Source organism: Malaclemys terrapin, chromosome 5 (genome assembly GCF_027887155.1).
Source record: "Malaclemys terrapin pileata isolate rMalTer1 chromosome 5, rMalTer1.hap1, whole genome shotgun sequence".
Lineage (NCBI taxonomy): Eukaryota > Metazoa > Chordata > Testudines > Emydidae > Malaclemys > Malaclemys terrapin.
In genome coordinates, this window is record NC_071509.1 from 61,232,888 (window position 1) to 61,251,103 (window position 18,216).

General features: G+C 43.6%; 1 protein-coding gene across 1 annotated transcript in view; it reads right to left on the reverse strand.

Annotated features, from left to right (window-relative positions):
* Positions 1–14,510, reverse strand: part of FAM149A (family with sequence similarity 149 member A) — a 78,218-nt gene extending 63,708 nt beyond the window's left edge. The window contains exon 1 of the mRNA XM_054030906.1: positions 13,828–14,510. Coding sequence (XP_053886881.1) covers positions 13,828–14,306 — 479 coding nt within the window. The 5' untranslated portion in view covers positions 14,307–14,510. The remainder of the gene's footprint in view (positions 1–13,827) is intronic.
* Positions 14,511–18,216: the final 3,706 nt, after the last annotated feature.

Here is an 18,216-nt window from a genome sequence, read left to right on the forward strand (position 1 = left end):
CGATGTTGAGGGCTGCCATCACACCATCGATGTTGTTGCAGGCTACAAGATCACCTTCCATGAAGAAGAATGGGACAAGATCCTTTTGACGGTCATGGAACATGGAAACACTAACATCACCTGCCAGGAGATTCCACTGCTGTAGTCTGGAGCCCAAAGTCTGCCTTACTCTTGGGTAGTTCCAAATCCCTGACAAGGTCATTCAGTTCACCTTGTGTTATGAGGTGTGGTTCAGAGGAGGAGGAGGGGAGAAAATGTGGGTTCTGTGACATTGATGGTTCAGGACCAGAAGTTTCATCCTCTTCCTCGTCTGACTCAAGTGAGAATGATTCTGGTGCACCAGGAACCGGCAGTCCTTCTCCGTGGGGTACTGGGCGTATAGCTGATGGAATGTTTGGATAATGCACAGTCCACTTTTTCTTCTTTGACACACCTTTCCCAACTGGAGGCACCATGCAGAAGTAACAATTGCTGGTATGATCTGTTGGCTCTCTCCAAATCATTGGCACTGCAAAAGGCATAGATTTCCTTTTCCTGTTCAACCACTGGCGAAGATTTGTTGCACAAGTGTTGCAGCATATATGTGGGGCCCACCTCTTGTCCTGATCTCCAATTTGGCAGCCAAAATAAAGGTGATGCTCAGTATAACCACTATGGTGATGCAAAAGTCACTTCACCACAAACATAGAAGTTATCTGCACTGTTCACACAAGTACGAGGCATCTCTGCTCACTTTGGCTAAACAGAAATGTGTCCCTTTGCAAAATCAAACACTGACAAATAAGAGAGCACGACACTGTATGATTTCTAGAGCTGATATAGGGCAATTTGTTCAGCAGAGTGATGTAAGCTTCGTTATGATTGCATCATCCATGACTTCTAGGAATAACATGATGCAATTCATATCATGTATGACACAATACCAGCTTCAGATTGCATCATTCATTGTTTTGCCTAAAAAGCAAGTACTGTCCAAACCCAGTCATAGATTTATTCATAGATCCAGTCAAAGATGTATTTTAGTCATTTCGGGTTTAAATTGAGATCCCTTCCCTTTATAACTCACTTATCCTCCGCCATTCCCAAGTCAAGGGTCGTATATACTGACCCAATAGCATATCTTGCAAACTAGAGCCAATCAACAATTTTAAGCATCATTTTCGTTCTCAATGACCCAGAATTAGTAAAGTTTGACTACATTTATTTCAGAAGCATTTTGGCTGTAGAGCAGTGTAATTAATGCCACAATGGGGGCATAGCTTGCTTTTCACTGCAGTGTGTTGCTACATACATCCTACACACAGCCGCCAGTGGTGTGCAGTGCAGACATACCTTAAGAGGCTCAGAAGGCACAGTTCAGGGGGAAAAGGAGAAAATGTGGCATTAAGCTTTTTGTCACTGACAATTGCTTGGGTGGCCCTGGGCAGCAAGCTCCGGGGACCAAACCTTCTTTTCATGAAGAGCCCTATCCAAAGAACAGCTATATAGGAGCAAATCCTAGTCCCACGTAAGTTAAAAGGAGAGTTCCCATTGATTTCAGAGGTGTTGTGTTAATTAGGATTTAGCACTAAAGGATTTAGCACTAAATATTTTGTTACTGATATATTTTCACTCAATGCCAAATCCAAAAATATCCTGCCAATGCACCACAAATTATTTTAAAGCTTTCTTCTAGTTACAGTATTTTTAAGTGACACTATAATGTTATGTATAGAATACTACATATTAGAGTGAAAAAGATATATGTTAATTGTCTAGCACTTGGAAAAGGAGACTGGGACTCAAGGGATTAGGATTCTATTTCCATCTCACTCTGCCACCTTCCACAAGTCACTTATGCCCCCTTTTTCAAAGTGACCACTGATTTTGAACGCTGAAGCCAAGACTCAGGGGAACAAACTGGAGGTGGAAGATGACATCATTGATAGAACCTGATCTTCTAAATTCTGACATATGAAAAGTTAAGTGCACAGTTAAACAGAACCTCCAGGGTTTAGTACCACTTTGACAAATGGGGGCGGATGCTTTTGATAGAAAAGGGGGAGGTTGGCTGTGACTCAATAAGTTCTTCAAAGTATTTCCGTCTTCCAACCAATATCACTCCAGTCTTGTCCACTTTAAGTTTGAGCCAGCTGCTCTTCATCCATATGCTGACCTCCTCTAGGCATTTTTCATCCTTAAGATGGCACTGGTTGCAACTCTGGAAGAAGACGTATACAGCTGGGTGTCACCAGTGTATTGCTGATGGTGAAGTCTATGGCATCTCATTTCCAAATGATTTCATACTGAATAGTGCAGAGCAGGATAGATTTTAGATAGATAGATAGAACTCTGCAGGGGATGGTGCTTTGTTTTGGGGTTAGGAGGGGTTTTTTGGGGGGAGGGGAAACAAACAATTGCATATTAGCATTCTTGGGCCCTGCTGGAGAGGAATTCATTATATACCTAGCCAATCAGGCAGTGGGGATGGAAGGGTGGAATCCTTTTTGACCACACAGCACTTTACACCTCTTCCAGTGCTTCAGACTGTTCTCTGATTATTATGGACTTGAAAGAATTTGAGTGATTGGCATATTCAATATTCAGCCTACGTAAATACAATAGGGCGAACTGAATTCCAGATTGTCTCTCTTTTGGGTATTTCAATTTATTCAGGATGCAATCATGCTAAAGTAGTGAGGAAAATGATGATGAAGTAGAACATGAATACTTATTTATCTGAATGATTACTTTTCAATAAATGTTTTTTTAAAAGACCAATCACATTTTAACATTAAAAAAAACTCATGGAAAAGAATTTTATGTTTGGATGAGCAGAAAACTACACCATCTGCTTAAATACTAAGCGAAAAAAATATACTTTGTAATTTAGACCAACTTAAATCTGAACTCAAGGTAAGGAGGACTATAGTTCTCAATATTTAATTTGGGTGCTTCTAAAAGCTTAAGTGGAATCATCTAATTAAAAAAATGCTAATGTAGAGGTATAGACTTTCCTTCTCCAAGTGCCATATCTTATTCCTCCGTCTGTGTATCTTCTTGGTGTGTTTTTTTCTTTTTAAGACAGACAATACATGTTTGTTACATGTCTTTTGGGTATGAATAAAATATTTTATTTGCTTATTAAAATACACAAAAGAATATAAATTATATCAAATAGAAGGGTCTGAACTCTGAAGGACATAGTTTAATAAAAGGAAGTAAGCATTTTGTAGTGCATGTCTATCTTGGATCTTAGCAAGAATATCCAACCAATTTTAAATGACAGAAAGTAAATTTCAAAGTGTTTACTGATCAGCCCTTGTAAGATAGGCATCAATTTCTTTTCAACAGTTAACTAACAATAATCTGATCCATCTTTTAATTTGTCTAATAAATTACATCATCTACTTTTCACTAGGAAAACAAATTCAGATTGCATTATATTCTGCTTTATTTTTCTTACTCAAAAAAGAAAAAAAAAAAAAAAGGATAAGTTTAGTATTCATGAAATTAGACACACAGGATTGACCTGATTCAGGCATGATGTATGCAGGCACTGCACAGCCTTCCTCAGACAACTCTGCCGATGAACCTCAATTCTGACCTACAACAACTCTGCTATGCCAATCCTGTACTTCTTTGAGCAGAGTGCAAGCAATTATTTTGAAACAAGACACAATGTAACAAAAAAGGAAGGGAAGTGGGCAGGGAGGATCAGACTTATAAAGATAGAACCATACAGTTATGTAGGTTAGTGTGAAGGGGCACACCCTCACTCTAGTATAGTGGAGACTAACAAGCTCTTCTGTGCTTCTTCAGCAAACTAGGCACACCTGTAAGGCTTGCTATGCTTGGAAGGGGAGCTTAAAAAGGGAAAACCTGCCACAGGAAGGGGTGGTGAACAAGAGGAAGACTGCTGTACCTCAGAGACAGATAAGCCAACAGAAAGACAGTTGCAGGCCTCACCACCCCTGAACTTACATGGACCAGCTATAAAGCAAGGTGCCTCCAGGAGGAGGGGTAGGAGGCAGACCCTAATTATAGATACTATACCTGCTGATAAACCAACCCCTAGAGGGGTGACCCCCAAAAAAAGGCTATCTAAGAGACAAACCACCTTTGCCTTTCTTTTCTTTTACTCTGATTCCCCGCTCTCTTAAGGGAGAGAGAGAGAGAGAGAGAGAGAGACCTTTCTTTTGTTTGTAAAAAGAAGAACAGGAGTACTTGTGGCACCTTAGAGACTAACAAATTTATTAGTTAGTCTCTAAGGTGCCACAAGTACTCCTGTTCTTCTTTTTGCGGATACAGACTAACACGGCTGTTACTCTGAAACTTGTCTTTTGTTTGTGTTTATTTTGTTTGGAGAACTCCCTTGTGAAACTGTTAAGCAAAGAGGTTCTTTTCACCCAAAATTCAGGCAAGCACAGACAATACTGATGGGGGTTTATTCTCGGTACTGGGAAGACTGACAAGCAGCTTCAAAAATATGGTGCCATAGTGGCCAGTTGTATACATTCTCCTATTAATGCATTGGCATTTATCTGTACATACAGAGACAGACATTGTTACAAGTTGATTTTTCCTTGTTTTAAGATCCAAGGGGGTTGGATCTGGGCTCACCAGGAATTGGTGGGGGAAAGGAGAGGGGATGGTTAAATTCTCCTTGTGTTAAGATCCAAGGGTTTGTATCGGTGTTCACCAGGAAATTGGTGAAGAAATCTCTCAAGGCTACCCAGGGAAAGGAGTTAGAATTGGGAGTGGTGGCAGCAAAACCAGATCTAAGTTGGTAATTCAGTTTAGAGGTTCACGTGCAGGTCCCCATATCTGTACTCTAAAGTCCAGAGTGGGGGTGAAACCTATGATACAAGACAAGAGAGAACCTTGAACAAAGATAAAAATAAGAACAGTACATACATATAGAGGTCATCCTAATTGCATTAAAGTCTAGGACTACCTTGCAGGGGAACGAGGCGGGATGGGAGGGGGGTAAGGATGAGTGCTTACAGATATCCGGTGGGCTGTGAAGGGAGGGTTTATTCTGTTCAAAGAACTGAGTTACTGGGAGGGCATTGACCATATAAGCTTATTAATTGTTTACAGTCGTCAGTGTCTTTTGAGCTACTGAAATATTCTTGCTTGTTCCGTGGTTTTTGTCTTAGCTGTTAGCTAAATTATCATGTATTGACAGAAACTATATCCTTGTTTCTTAGCAGCTTCTGTTTTTTCTGATGGCTAAATTTTAACTCCTTCCTGACAGTACAAACAGGGGAAAGACATCATTAACAACCCGAATTGGAATCTGGTGGGGATTCAAAGGAGCCCCAACCACCACCCCACCATTAACTATTACGCAACTTGTATGTTTCAAATCATCTGTGTTGTTTTGGTTCTAATAAATAACTACATAACTACCTAGCTATCTCCAATTACTGTATAATCAGCATTGTTTGTCCGATTTCTTGCAGGCATCACAGCAGAACTGGGTCTTGAGACAGAATTAGAAAGATCAGAGGGCAGTGATCTAAAAATGGATTTGAACTTTATTCACAAAAATAAATGGCTAGTGCACTATTTCCACTGCATTATATCTAAAAGATCTAAAAAGATCCCAGATATTTGTGCTTTGATTCTCTTTCATATTTTTAAACCAAACACTTCAGTTCAGAGTCCAAAACTGTTTGTTTTTGTTTGTTTGTTTTTTGGAACATATCTGCTAATGAAACAAATTGTTTGCTCAATAAGTGTTTATGGACATTTATTGTATCTGTTTTTCAAATTAACATTTTACACCGTGATGAGAAACACTGAAAGACAAAAATGTCCCCAGTCCTCTGCATTTTTTAAACTGTATTACCAATACTACAAGTGTTTGTTTTATGGGAAACATTTAATAAAAAGAAACAATTAGTTAAACACCTTAACTTAATTATTCTAACTTGTAGTATTATAAACCATTTAAATATCTAAGCTGAATTATTTTAGTTTGAAGTATTAAATACAGTTGGCTTTAGTATTCAACTGCAGATATTAATTTTGATGGGTTTTTTATTTCAGAAGAGAAACATATGTTTTATATCTATTTTCTATTAAAATACAGGCAAACCTATTATCCAAATTTCATTTAGGTCCATCGGATCCAAAGTTTGCTGAAGAACATACCAAGTACACACTAAACTGTGTTCAGATCAAAATGTACAGCTCATTTTCTCAGCTAAATTTAGATCCAAGTCCAACTGTTTTTCCTCCAAACCAAAAAATGTCCACCCTGTAACAAGGGGAACAAATACACTTAGAAGTGCCCTGTGTATGTGGAGAGCACCCAATACACACTGAGGCACAAACTTGCATTTTGGATGAAAGAGTGGGAAAATGTGATCTTAGAGATGTCTCAATTGTTCAAAATTTGTTGACATACTCCTAGTGCTCTTCTTCAATATGAATGCTTTTTAACTGGATTATGAAGCTACTGAGCATACGATATTGGCATTTTGATAATATGCATTTTTATATGACTCCTCTACATTTATCTGTGTTTGTGGATGTATTTTAACTTTTTAATAGGCGCCTCAGTAATATCTATAATTTTGAAAGCTTACATTTATTTTTGCTTTGCCTCAATAGAGCTTAGTTTTATTTTGTATAGGTATTAGACTTGGTAGGGATGAATAATTAGCTTAGCCTGTGTGTTTCTGCTGGCATTTCCCAAACCCTTGGCTTAAACTATGCCAGGTGAGATTTTAAACTATGCATTTAGTCGATAAATTAGCAAAGTCTTTTTATTTTTAGGGTTTGTTCATATAAGTTCTAGTGTTTTTCTATAATTTATTTCTAGCCCCAAGGGGTAATTCAGGAAATCTTTTGTTTACAGGGGCTATTACTATCAAAGGCCCCAATTCAGCAAGGTACTTCAGTAAGTGCTCGTTTTTAAGTATGCAAATAGTCCCACTGAATCAGGACCTAAGATCATGAGGCAAAGTAACTGAAATCAATGAGAGTCTTTCAACAGCTTCAATGACTACTAAATCAGACACTAACTGAATCAAGTCCTCTGTGATTAGTATCCTCACCTAATAAACTGCTCATTTAAGGGCCACAAATCCTTCCCTGTTTTCTTCTTCTAGTGTAACCCTTGAGCATCTAAAAGGCAAACAGCAAGTCTTTAATTATTATTTGCATTATGGTAGAATCTAGAGTCCTCAGTGAAGGATCAAGACCCCACCATAGTAGGCACTGTACATACATACATAAAATGGAAAAAAATGTCCCTACCAAAAGCTCTGAGATACTAAATGTCTTCATAATTATATTTGGTTATAATCTGTGTAATAATTCAATATATGTGTTACTTTTTCAACTTCTCAAAGAGAAGAGTATGTTCAAGTTAATTAGTACAATCCAATGAAAGGATAATTAGTTGCAAGTCTTGTGTGCTACCATTTAGGCCAACTAGGAGGTTGCCTAGGGCACCAAGATTTGGGGCGCCAAAAAGCGGCGCCCCCATTTTTTTTTACAGCGTTCGAGCAGCCGCTGCGCTGGGAGGGAGAGGGAGTCTGAGCCGCACACCATGTCAGCGCGCCGCCAGCAGCCCTCTGAGCTGGGCACCCTCCGACCCCATCCGCCCCACAGCCCTGACCCCCAGCTCCAAGCCCAGCCCCTCTGAGCTAGACACCCCGCTGACCCCATCTCCCCACAGCCCTGAGCCCAGCCCCTGTGAGCTGGGCACTCCCCAACCCAGAGCCCAGCTCCCCACCCAGCCCTGGGCAACAGCAGCACCACCCCAGGGCAGCGACAGCCCATTGGCACCAACCATCACCATCACCCAGCAACAGCCCATTATATAACTGCAAATGTATACATACCATTACAGCTTTTAATGTTTTTAAATAATGTATTTAGTATATTTTCAAATTACAAATTAATTTTTGAATGTATTTCACTAGTTATTTTTTACATTTCCAAATACATGTTACTATAGTATTGCAACTTTTTTTTTTTTTAATGGAAGAGGCCCCCGAAATTGCTTTGCTTTAATTCTAAATTATAGCATGTTACTCTGTGACCATGTATTGTGTATAATGCATGTGATTTATTGGGGGGGGGGGGGGCGCAAGGTGGAAGTTTCACCTAGGATGCAAAATATCCTTGCACCGGCCCTGACTCCTGCCGTTCTAACACTTCCCCCAGATCTCTCCCCAGAACCTCAGCTCAATGAATCAAACTGATTTATCTTCACTCCTAAATCTTTTCCTCTATTTCTTTCTCTGTTTCTGTTGATTTTACCACTATATGTTATTACCAAGAGTCATAACCATGAGTCATCATCAACTACCATGAAGTCATCTTCAACAGCCTCTCCTCCCCTTCTATCTAGGCCCTTACCAAGTCCTTTTGTTTCTTCCTCTACAATACCAAACTTTACCACTTTTATGATTACTGCCAACATACTAGCACATACCCTAGTTTTTCTCTCTTCTTGACTACTGTAGTCTTCAGCTCTCTTATTCAAAACTGTTCCCAAAAATTATAGAATCATAGAAATGTAGAGCTGGAAGGGACCTCAAGAAGTCAGGTGGTCTATCCTCCTGCACTAAGACAGGGCCAAGTATATTCTGACCTTTGTCTAACCTGTTCTTAAAAACCTCCAATGACAGGGATTCCACAACCTCCCTTGGAAACCTATTCCAGATCTTAACTATCCTTACAGTTAGAAATGTTTTGCTAATACCTAACCTAAATCTCCTTGCTACAGATTAAGCCCATTATTTCTTGTCCTACCTTTAGTGAACATGTAGAATAATTGAACCTCTTCATAACAGCCCTTTAAGACATTGCAAGATTTACCAGGCCCTGCTCAGTCTTCTTTTTTCAAGATTAAACATGCCGAGTTTTTTAAGTTTTCCTCATAGGTCATGCTTTCTGAACCTTTTATCATTTTTGTTCTTCTCCACTGGATTCTACAAATTGTCCACGTCTTTCTTAGTGTGTAGCACCCAAAACTGGACAAAGTACTCAAGCTGAGGACTTACCAGTGCAAATTAGAGCAGACAACTACCTCCTGTGTCTTACTATACGACAATCCTGTTAATACACACCAGAATGATATTTGCCTTTTTTGCAACTGCATCACATTGTTCACTCATTCAATTTGTCATCCACTATAACCCCCAGATCCTTTTCAGCAGTACTTCCTTCTCACCAGCTATCCCCATTTTGTAGTTGTGTATTTGTTTTTGTTTTTCCTTCCTAAGCGTAGAACTTTGAACTTGTCTTTATTGCCTTTCATATTGTTGACTTCAGATCAATTTTCCAGTTTGTCAAAGTAGTTTTGAACTCTACCCCTGTCCTAAAGTGCTAGCAAACTCCCCCAACTTGGTGTCATCCTCAAATTTTACAATCATACCCTCCACTCCATTCTCATGGCAAGTTATGAGAATATATGGCATCCCTGAAAAATTGATCAAGCTGATCGAAAACATCTACAGCAAGTTGATGAGTGCAGTGAGGTAGACAAGAAGCTGATGAAATGGTTCAGGATCACTGGAGGAGTGACAAAAGGATGAATGGTATCACAAGATTTGTTCAACTTGGTACTGGAAGCAGTAATAGCTGTAGCACTGATACATGAAATGGGAAGAGTCATGTTAATATGTAGAACGACAGTGCAGAACCTTAGATTTGCAGAGGATATTGACCTCATGGTACTGAGCAAGAAGGATTTACAGAGAATAACTGACAAGGTTGACAGTAAAAGCAGAAAATTCATATTGAACATCAGCATGGAGAACACAAAAATTATGGCACTTGGAAGACAAGAAAAAGAGGTAAAGATCAAATTCAGAGACAAAAAACTAGAACAAGTGGGAAAATGTGCATACCTTGCAAGCCTCTATCAAAGAATGGAAATTGTGAAGATGACATAAAAAGAAAAATCAGACTAGCCACTACTGCATTTGCAAAACTTTGCAAGATCTGTAAGGCTAAAAACATTTCAATAAAAACAAAAATCAGCATATACCAGACAACTGTCATGACAGTAATGCTCTATGGGGTCAGAATGCTGAAGTATGAGTATATCTGACGATGAAAGATTTTGACTGCAGAAATTAACTGGCTCGGGGGTAATGCTGACAGTTTCAAAACTGCAGAAAATAAAAAGATGGAGAAAAGAAAATGGATTGAGCAAGAAATAATGCTATTACAGAAGATTCAGAAAAGACAACTGTGGTGGTTTGAAAAGATGTCAAAAATGCAGCTGAAAAGTATACCATACATGACAATACATATCAAAGTGCAAAGAACTGGAAATAAGAGGAAGACCAAGGATGTGTTAGATAGCTATGATGAAGAATGACATAGAACAAAAAGATTTCAAGATGTACCAGCTTCACAGCTTTGATCAAGACAGTGGTGGGCAGACTTCAATCAGGCCCATCGTTGCTTTTGAGCTTCCAGACAGGAATCAAAGACGACAACAACTCCTCTCCACTTCATTATGCAAGTTTTCATTAATGGAATATTGAATATTATCAGAGCCAGGACAGATCCTTGCAGGACCTCCTAGATGCACCCCTCTGGTTTGACAGCAAACCTTGATAACTACTCTTCAAGTACGGTATTTCAACCAGTTGTGCACCAACCTTATAATTTCACCTAGACCACATTTCCCTTGTTTTCCTTATGAGAATGCCATGTGGCACTATCCCAAAAAGCTTACTAAAATCAAGATATATCACGTTTACATCTTTCCCCTATCCAGTAGGCCAGTAACCCTGTCAAAGAAGGAAAATAGATAGCTTTGGCATGATTTATTCTTGACAAATCCATGTTGGCGATTACTTATAACCCTATTACCCTCTGACACTCCTCTGCCTTTTCTACCAGTGTGACTTTCTGCACTTCCAGAATTCCTGTTTTCCTCACAAAGTTCAAGTTACTTTACTTTTAGAACACTGCACATTCTCCTCCTCTACATGCTCCCATCTTATATTTCATTACAAAAAGTTATGACTATTACTGTAGTACAGGGGTCGACAACCTTTCAGCAGTGGTGTGCCGAATCTTCATTTATACACTCTAATTTAAGGCTTCGTGTGCCGGTAATACATTTTAATGCTTTTTAGAAGGTCTCTCTATAAGTCTGTAGTATATCATTGATATATATTCAATTTTTATGCTGAGAAAGTCAAGAAAATTGAAATCATAAGTGACCTCAGCAATCTATGTTACAGCTTTGTCCAACATGATTTTCATATCAAAATAATAGTTGATTTCACATATCAATTTTATATTATATATTAAGGACTAAAAGAAATCCAGACACATATTTTGCAACACAACGCTGTTTTCAAATACCCCAATTAAAATATGCTCTCGCTAGCAGCATTACCAAATATTTGTTTTTCTCTGATCATAACTGTGCTAACTTTAGCCACTACTGAAGCATGATATGGGCATAATATAATATCCATTTTTATGGCTGACCTGGAACAACGCTTCCTCAGCTCTCGTCCACTCATGCCCCTTCTCTACCTACGCTATATTGATGACATCTTCATCATCTGGACCCATGGGAAGGAGACCCTGGAAGAATTCCACCATGCTTTCAACAGCTTCCACCCCACCATCAACCTCAGCCTGGACCAATCTACACGGGAGGTCCACTTCCTGGACACCACCGTACAAATAAGCGATGGCCACATTAACACCACCCTATACCGAAAACCCACCGACCGCTACGCCTACCTTCATGCCTCCAGCTTCTACCCCGGTCACACCACACGATCCATCGTCTACAGCCAAGCACTGAGGTACAATCGCATCTGCTCCAACCCATCAGACAGAGACCAACACCTACAAGATCTTCACCAAGCATTCTCAAAACTACGATACCCACACAAGGAAATAAAGAAACAAATCAACAGAGCCAGACGTGTACCCAGAAGCCTCCTGCTACAAGACAGGCCCAGAAGAGAAACCAACAGAACTCCACTGGCCATCACCTACAGTCCTCAGCTTAAACCTCTCCAACGCATCATCAGTGATCTACAACCCATCCTGGACAATGATCCCTCACTTTCACAGACCTTGGGAGGCAGGCCAGTCCTCGCCCACAGACAACCTGCCAACCTTAAGCATATTCTCACCAGCAACCACGCACCGCACCATAACAACTCTAACTCAGGAACCAACCCATGCAACAAACCTCGATGCCAACTCTGCCCACATATCTACACCAGCAACACCATCACTGGACCTAACCAGATCAGCTACATCATCACCGGCTCATTCACCTGCACGTCCACCAATGTTATATATGCCATCATATGCCAGCAATGCCCCTCTGCTATGTACATTGGCCAAACTGGACAGTCACTACGCAAGAGGATAAATGGACACAAGTCAGATATCAGGAATGGCAATATACAAAAACCTGTAGGAGAACACTTCAACCTCCCTGGCCACACAATAGCAGATGTAAAGGTAGCCATCTTACAGCAAAAAAACTTCAGGACCAGACTCCAAAGAGAAACTGCTGAGCTCCAGTTCATTTGCAAATTTGACACCATCAGATCAGGATTAAACAAAGACTGTGAATGGCTATCCAACTACAGAAACAGTTTCTCCTCCCTTGGTGTTCACACCTCAACTGCTAGCAGAGTACCTCACCCTCCCTGACTGAACTAACCTCGTTATCTCCACACTGATATATACCTGCCTCTGGAGATTTCCATTACTTGCATCTGAAGAAGTGAGGTTCTTACCCACGAAAGCTTATGCTCCCAGTACTTCTGTTAGTCTCAAAGGTGCCACAGGACCCTCTGTTGCTTTATCCATAACTTTATAATTTTAGCATGTATTTTTCTTTTATAACTTTAGACAAGGTAATTATCTGGTAAATTGGCTTAACTACACTTGATGTTATTGGAGCTATGCTGCTTTACATCAGCTGAGAAACTGACCTGTTTTCTAATGTGGTACAACTTTCTGTAAGCAGAACATCCCAGAGTGGAATCACACAAATTCCACATTTAAGTGGTTGGATATGTGTAGTTGTCTTTAACTTAATAGTCGAAGTTAAGCATTTTCAAACTCAACGCTGGAAAAGTTCAGATACAAAGAAAGTTTCCAATCTGTTTTAAAGTATCTCTTTACATTATATTTATGAATATAATTCAGATGTGTACTTCAACACACAGCAGGTATGTTGAAGCAGCCTTTTACAGTGAGCACAAGTGTAAAAATAATCCTATGGCATCCTCATTTGAACTGCCAGGCCCTTTTACTCTCTCCTTTGCCTTAGCTGGTTTCTCTGCTGAGCCCCATTTTTAACAGAATGATTTTACCCTACCAGGATAAAAAGAAATACGTGAAACTTCATTTAGGAGAGTATTACACATCCTGGGAGGATGGAATCTGATCTCAGCTACCCTGGCATAAATCCAGTCACCTTGTCGATGGTGATAGAGTTGCTCTGGATTCATTATACCTGTGTAACCTAGTGCAGAATCCAGTCCTGTGTCCCCAGGAGCACAGCTGATTTGCATAGGAGCATTTTAAACTTTTTCCCCCAAACATGGGTCCTTCCCAGAGGGGAAAGTTCATTAGCGCTTTGGGCACCCCAGGGGCTCGCTGCATGATTGGGGCGGTTAGGTTACCCATTAGGTGGGCAGGACGCAAGCTCCAATACACCCCTTACCCTAGCCCTCCCAACACAAAGCTGAGCCTTTCCTCGACCAGAGAGCCAGGCTCTCCCAACGCCCCCACCCCCTGGCTGCCTGGGCAGGGGAAAACCCTGCGTCATTTGGGACCCAGACACAGCCCCCCGCCCAGCCATTCCCCACTCACGCTAGGTCGGCGGTGCTAGAGGCGCAGGCTCGGCCCTCGGGGTCGCTCTCGGCCACCCCCTCCTCGCCGATGTCGGGCAGGGTGACGAAGAGCAGCGGCTTCGCACTGGGGGCTGCCCAGGCGCCGGGCTCTCTGTCCGCGGGAGCCGCTGCCTGGCGCGGGGAGCTGCCACCTCCGCCCGGGGCCTGCGCCACCCCAGCCCCGCCACCGGGAGCCGCCCGCCCCGGGAAGCCCCCCGCTAGTGGGGGGAGCGGCCGGGGGCTGACGGGCAGGGGGCCGGGCACGGGAGCGCGAGGGAAGGACGGGGCGGGCAGGGGGTGGAGGGGAGACGGGGGAGGCAGCGCCCTGGACGCGGCAGGGCAGCCGGGAGCCGCCCCGGGCACGGGGGAGCACGAGGCGGCGGGGCCCGGGGCTGGAGCCGCGGAGGGCTTGAAGAGCCTGGCGAAGATGGTGCCCAGATCCAACACCGCCACCTTCATAGCTGCGCGCCCGGCTGCAGCCGCTCGCAGCCCCGCGCACAGCGAGAGCAGAGCCCGGGCGCGGAGCGGGCAGCGCCCGCCAGGCGGGGCAGGGGGGCTGAGCCTCCTCCCCCCACCTCCAGCCAGCCGAGCCCGGGGCCAAGGCGGGGTGTCCCCCCGTCACTGGCGAGCGGTGCTGGCCGCGCTCGCTGCTAGGGGCTACGGGCTGGCAGGTTGCCGCAGGTGCCCGAGAGAGAAGCAGCAGCGAAGGAAGGGGGCGGGGGTTGCTAAGCTAAACAAAAACCGAGGAGCTGCGGTAATTGGGTGCTTGACTTCAGCTCCGGGGCCTGGGCCGTGCGTGGGAATTGACAGTATGCATCACGCACAGCTCCACCCGGCATAGCCCTTAACAGGGGACGTGTTGCTGAAGAAACAGACCTGTCCAAATTATACATCATCCAGGCTGGACAAAAACAGTCTGCTGGAGCTGAACAAAGCCCCTTAGAACAATTCCTGGCTGGCCAAAGCAAGAGCTCTGTGGGAGGCGGGGAAGGGGAACGTGCAAAAGAAAATGGGACTATTTCTGCATGGCAAACAAAGCATGTTTCTGAAAAGGCTTTTGGTTTTAAATAATGTACTCTGTTTGGAATGAGGAACATAGTTCTTAAAGCTAAAATCCCAGCCAAATCAGCTCTTAGGTGAGTCTGTCAAACAAGGGTTTGTGGTAAAAGATGTTAACTGTTCTGGCCAAGTGACAAATCATTCCTGAGAAGAATGGATGAAAACTGGCTGCCTAGGCTCAATCCTGCTAAATCCGGCGATGTTGTTGGGTTAGGTGAAAGGGACTGGGGGAAACATCAGGAGTAATTTCCCCCCCTTTGATTAAGGTAGAATATCACTTTCCATTAACAAGGTTTGCAAACCAGGGTCCTGATACTGCTGCTCCTAACCCTTGGGTGGATAACTGCATAATGAGGCTCTGCACAGGCACAGAAATCCATCTGTGAGCTAAAAATTGCAAGAGTGAGGCCTAGAAGTCTAAATGGCTTCTCAGCTGTTTATGGATCTTTGGATAGCAATAATGAAGAGTTCAGTTTTACATTTGTGCTTGGTTGAGAGACATTGCAACTTTTCCTATAAGATGCAAACCTCACAACCACAGTTATCCATGCCATAGTTTCAGTTCGGCTTATTGCAGTGTGCTTTATTGGGTAGAACACCCGAAGACTATTTGAAGCTACAGCTAGTGCAGATTGCAAGTCACTATGGCTTGGAGATTCTAGGCTGTTGGAATGTTCCCCTTAAGACCTGCAGGCAACATAAGTTAGAGCAGCCTTCAGATCTGCACACTTTGCCCCAAGTTGTGGGGCCACAAAGATATCTGGAAGCCACCTTTGCCCATCACCCCTCACTTTGTCAGCCACAGCCTGGTTGGACCAGAGAGTCTGGTCAGGTGTTTCACTATTGATTGGTGCCTCTCAAGGGGTATCACAAACTAAAATTATGAAAATGTTCTTCCATTTTGAGTGTGCGCACACACACTGGTTTAATACTGCTGCTTGTGCATAAAGATCTACCTTTTCTTAAAGAAAAAACATAAAAGTATTTAGTGAGATCATTTAGATTGTTACAGTTTACTCATCAGGGAGTCTCCTTGGTGAGGCTAAGTAGTCTATGTATATTATGATTAATTACCGGAAATCAAACTGCAATTGATTTCTATCTTAATGTTCTCCAATCAATTTTCAACAAAAGAAACATTTTGAAAATATGCATCTCTGAATAAAGTTTAGATATTGGGGGAAATATTACAAACAGGTTATTACTATTAATATTTATTACTATACAAATAAACAATCATAATAATCTTAATTACAACAAGAATTATTAATACAAATACCATCCAGAGGATTCATTTAGGATTGGACCAAAGAGAGAGGTCAAAAAGGGTACAGTAGTCAAGACCAGAGATGAGCCTGCACAAGACTTTTGGCAGCCAAATAGGAAGAAAAATATGAAACTAGAGAGAAACTCTATGGCAAAAGAAGCAGCAGATTTGGACACAAAGTGGAGTGTGGCTGTAGTGAAGCAGAGTGGCTTCCCTCCCCTCCCCACTGGAGGGCAAGGGACCATTACACTTGGTGGAGAACACAGGTAGCGCCCCCTCCTCTGAGATAAGGAGACGAGCCAATGACAGCGGTAGACAGAACCCCTTCACCCTTCCTCAATTTAGGAAGGATGGAGGTCGAGAAGTTGATTAAATGGCCAGCAGCAGCAGCAGCAACAACTGCTGCAACAGCTCAGGAATCAGCAACAGCAACTGATTCGAGAACTGGGGGCCCAGAACTGTGAGCAACAACAACAGTGCTTGCAGCAGCTTGCAGCACTTCTGCCGACCCCCACGGGCCCCAACCCCAGGGGTGCCACGGCCCCAGCTGACCGCACGGTGCCAGTGCACTTGGCAAAAATGGGCCCCAAGGATGATCCCGAAGCCTTCCTTATCATGTTTGGCAGGGTTGCCTACACAGGAGCAATGGGCCATCTTATTGGCTCTGTACTCGACGGGCTCAGCCTAGGCCATCTACTGGGGGGTCCCGGTAGGGAAGCCCAAGAGCATGGGTAGTTGAAGGCCACCATCTTTGATGCACTTGAGATCACACCAGAGACATTCTGGCGGTGACTCCAGGAGAAGAGCTACCCTCCCGGGGCCTGACCAAGGGCGGCAGCCCAGCAGCTGAAGGATGCCTGCTGGCGCTGGCTACAGCCTGAACGGGGGGCAAAGTCACTGAACAAGTTGTGCTCAAACAATTCATACATATCCTTCCAACTCGAGACCCTGATGGATGACTTGTTGGTGGCAGAAGCCACTGTTGGGCCTGGGGCTCAGCACATTAACCTGGTGATGGTTCTCCCCTCCCCCTCCGGGGAAGAGAAGACCAGGGCCCAAAGGAGCGAACCCCGACCCGGCCCAAGACACCCTGAGAGATGGGAGGTCAGCAAGCCCCAACACCCACCCCCTACAGCACCGCCATTACCTGAGGACATAGTTGTCATGGGGAAGCCCCAGACTGCAGGCACGCCAATGTCCTCACCCAGCTCTACAGTCTGGCCCCGTCACCCCAAGATCGGCCCTTGTTTCACTTGCAGCCAATTTGGACATCTCAAATGAGAATGTCCCATGATGGACTGCAGTTTTGGCCAAGTCTGTTCCGGGGAGGCCCCGGGCCCGTAAGCAGCCCTTGGATAAACTGATAATCCCCCTTAGCATGAACAGAGTCCAGGTATCCACTCTCCTTGATTCAAGGTGCAGGCAGACTCTCATCCGCCAGGATCTCACCCTGTGTCCAGACCCGCTGTTGAGTGTCATTCAGCTGCAGTGCATCCACGGGGATGTGAAGCCCTATCCCAAGACCCGGGTCACCCTGACTGTGAAAGGGGAGACACGGACCACAATGGTTGGGCTGGCACCAAGGCTGGCATACCCCATCATCTTGGGCCGTGACTGGTGGGCATTCCTGGAGGTCCTGCATGTGATAACCACAGGGCTCCCCCAGCCTGAAGTAGCCAAACCCCTTGAGGAAGCTGACAGATGCAACACCTTTATTTACATCTTTATTTACAGTTGTTTTCCCACCACCTATGTAAAGGTTTCACAGCCAACTTTGCCAAGTGCAGGCCTGGCCAGCAACAGACCAGAAGGCTCCTGGCTTCCACCTCCCTCTGTGTTTGTCCATTCTCCATTCCCCCTTCTCTCTGGCTTCCTCCCAGCCTTTATAGCCCAGGCTAATGAGGCTGGCAGGTGCTGCCTGTTACCAGGCAGACATAGGGCTATCTAACCAGTCCCAATCTGTTCCCCTTGACTGGGGCTGGAGTGGCAGGGGCTGATTAAGTGCTTCTCACTCAGCACCCTGTCACAAGCCTACTGGGAATA